Source organism: Branchiostoma belcheri, unplaced genomic scaffold, assembly GCF_001625305.1.
Source record: "Branchiostoma belcheri isolate BF01 breed outbred unplaced genomic scaffold, Haploidv18h27 scaffold66, whole genome shotgun sequence".
Classification (NCBI taxonomy): Eukaryota; Metazoa; Chordata; class Leptocardii; order Amphioxiformes; family Branchiostomatidae; genus Branchiostoma; species Branchiostoma belcheri.
Window position 1 is genome coordinate 1034132 of NW_017804309.1, and position 3514 is coordinate 1037645.

General features: G+C 43.3%; 1 protein-coding gene across 1 annotated transcript in view; it reads right to left on the minus strand.

The window, feature by feature from the left end:
• LOC109483703 (sodium/potassium/calcium exchanger 4-like) overlaps positions 1–3514 on the minus strand; it is a 30735-nt gene that overhangs the window by 20144 nt on the left and 7077 nt on the right. Inside the window, exon 3 of the mRNA XM_019786744.1 lies at positions 1911–1987. Coding sequence (XP_019642303.1) covers positions 1911–1987 — 77 coding nt within the window. The remainder of the gene's footprint in view (positions 1–1910; positions 1988–3514) is intronic.

Consider the following 3514-nt stretch of genomic DNA (forward strand, 5'->3'; position numbering starts at 1 on the left):
GCAAAACACAGTGTCGAATTATCACAAATACTAATTTGTCAGTCTTCATATGTCAATATGTATGTTTGCAATTCAAAACAAGCACCTAATTCCATAGATATTTCAAAATACATGTCATTTGAAACCTCTTCGTTTAGTATACGTTGACTTATGAAAATAGGCTTCATGTACTTATGGCATTTGCCATCGTATCAGCAGTGAAGACCAGCTCTTTCACATTTCATACAACGTAATACACGCTCAGACAAATCAAATTTGCATTAGGTAGAGTTACTCGTACAATATTCCTGATTTTGAAGTTCAAAGGATGATATAATCCCCTCTTGTATGACGACCTTTGCAAGCCCGACGTGGCCCCGCTATCTACCGCCCCGTAACTCATCACGACGCCAACAATCTAATCCGATAACTCTAAAGCTGTAAAGCCTGACGAACCTGGGCCTAATACCCCATTTCCACTAGAGGCAACGGCCGATACGCGCCCAAATATTAATATTCGCAGATCGCTCAACGAATGTCGGTTATAAAGAAGACGTTTTGTGTGTTTTGTTTTTCTCAACTCATAAATCCAATGTCAATTGACGCCAATTAAAAGAGGACCAAAAATCCAATTGCAATCTCCGTAATTTCCCCTTTCCGCGACCAAACTGGATTTGTTTGACTGTTGCCATTATTAATTGAAATATGATTTTTGTATATGATGTAAAAGACATCAAATCACAAAAATGTGAAAAAATCGTTCTTTGTCTATCAAATTCATTAAGTCTTTGGTTGTGAAGAGGAGAGAAGGGGACCCAAACAACCCGCTAGCACCTCCATAAACAGCACCAGTCGGGTTCGCCTTGTGATGTGTCAGCATGAACCTCGGGTGGAATATATACAAACTACTTAAGCTCTGTTGGAAGTGATGTTGACAGGATCTAATATGGACTGCCACGCTGACAGAAGTTTGACAAGACCCAGCCCGAGTGAGCTCAACTAATTATAGAACAAGCGGGAGATAACAGCATGTTGGGCGCTGTAATGTATACACAAAACGAGTATCAAATTTACAATAGACCAGCTAACGGCACGGTCACTTTCGCCATAGCACGTCGTAAGATTTTGATATCGTAGCATTTTCAACCAGGCTGTGACAGAACCAACCTCTCACACAAGAATCTCAGACAACTTTCCCGGAAACAGGAGCGACTGCCGAATTTTGTACGACACATGCGCGACCATCTCAGGAATGACGCCCTAATTTTGCAATCGTACGACAATCGTACGACGTACGCGACCTGGCCCTTACATGCACATGTGAAAGCAAGGTCCCACTTACAGTGGATGGAGATCGTTGAGGGTTCGAAATTAGATTAAAATTTACATGACCAATGACTGGACGCATGAAACAAGATCCATGAAGTTGAAGTTTGACTTATTGCAACTTACTGCAACTATATATAATTCACTTGCCCATATCCAGTTGACCCACAAGTATTCAACAAGATTCTCAACTTCTCAAAGTTCTATGCTACCATGACCATAAACAAACAGCAAAAAGAGAACCTTTCAGTACAGGGCAATCTACCTTTGGAACAAATTACCACTACATATCAAAACACTGACCAGCACATCTAACTTTAAGAAAGATATCCTCCAAATGTTCAAACAGTAAGACGTTCCGTCATTAGTTTTTAGATTATGTACCTTCATTTGTATATAGTGTAAATTTCCTTTTGTATTATATGCGTGTGTTTTTACTATGTTATTTGTTGTATGTATGTTTTTCTCGACTGAACCCTGGAAGATTTAATAGCCTTTTGGCTAAAGGGTGTATGAATAAAGAGAATTGCATTATCCCCAATGACTAGATGCAATAAAGATCACCCGTTTGTTTAATAAAGTCCCGTATCAGAAGGCGGCCTTACCACGAGCGTGTGCACGATGATGGCGCCATGTCTCCGCTGGATCTGGGAGAACAGGTCTGGCGGGAACTCGTGGATAGCTGGAAGAGACAAAAAATACGTGCATCGTGAGCGCCGGGTACTTTCGACTTTAATTCAGTAGTGAGACAAAACCTTGGGGAACGGTTGTCTAGCCAAGCCCACTTAGCATTTTGGTTTGTTATCTGCTGTTTGCTGAGCTCAGTTTGTAAATCGTGAACTGCCCGCAGTGTCCCCTAAACGCAACGACACAGCCAACATGTGTTTTGTATTTTTATTGCAGTATTGAATTGAACTTCAAACACTGAGAAACACCTTATTTTGTCATGAATTCATACTGTGAAATAAAACCACCGCGAAAGTAATTAAATGCATTCACGGCGATGCATTGAGTAGTACCCTGTGTCTTTGTAGACCACCTCCCGCATGAAGTCCGCAGAAAACAAATGACAAAAGCAATCGACAAACAGCATGGTCAGGGGAGCAAAAAGCGGATTTTAGGTAAAATTTCCGCCCTTTGTAAGAAAGGTATCGGGTGAAGTCTGCCGAGACGTTTTTGTCCGATGACTCACAGACGTGCGTACGTGAGTTGGTCGGTTGCCAAGACAACCGATGAAGGACATCGTGTTTACCTGCCGGACGTTCATTGATCTTTTGTGGCATTTCCTGCTGCTGCAGCTGTGGTCAGACACAGGGACTGTAGCCTCGAATACAGACTTCCAGCAAGGTCTACAGTTGTAACATGTTGCCTCAGTTCCCCATGGAAGGCCCTTTTTTTTGCAGAATCATTGAGCTGGGCAGACCCGGGGATGTATCGGTAGGACAGAACATTGCCCGGCTTGCAGAGATGCGCTTTAACGTGGATGAAGTTGGTCAGGTGCGGATGGAAGCTTGCAGTGCCGAAGTTAAATGCAAAGCTAAACTTCCTCATGCAATTTAGAGAGAAAGACGTAACATGATTACCTAATATTTCCACTGACTGCCACCCAAAGCCTACCCTCAGACTCAGAGTCGTGTGTTTGCACCACACTGAATATACGAGAAGTAGACCCCATCAACTGCTGTAAGCTGTAAAGGTCCGGGGTAGAAACTGTAAGCTACCCTTGCCAACCTGATTATCTTTATCATTGGCACGGCGTGTCAACAGCTTTGACCTTAGAACACTTGCCCTTGGCTATGACCTTCGCCAGGGTATTCCCATTCCAGGATAGCCTCTCCATTGCAGACTGAAAGGAGCATTTTTAAACTAAATCTTTGAATTTTTCTACTCTGGGTTCTGATTATATAGCGTGGTGTGGTCATAAACTGCGGGTTCTGATTTTTTTTTAGACGGCCATCAATCGGGCAAAGCAATCGGTGGCTACCAGAAACGTCCGGAGGGTCGGTGTCAGGAAATATCTGTCATACCACACTCCACAACCGTTCCAAACTTCAGGATTTAACACAACATTTTATGTCGCCTCTTGGATTGCGGCGAACAGGAGAACTTCTCCGCCTCCGGCCCTCCCTGCGTGCCGAGGATACCAGACCGTGGCAAGGTGGTCTGGTGGTTACTGTTGGTGACTCAGAATTTGTAAGTTCTAGCTTCC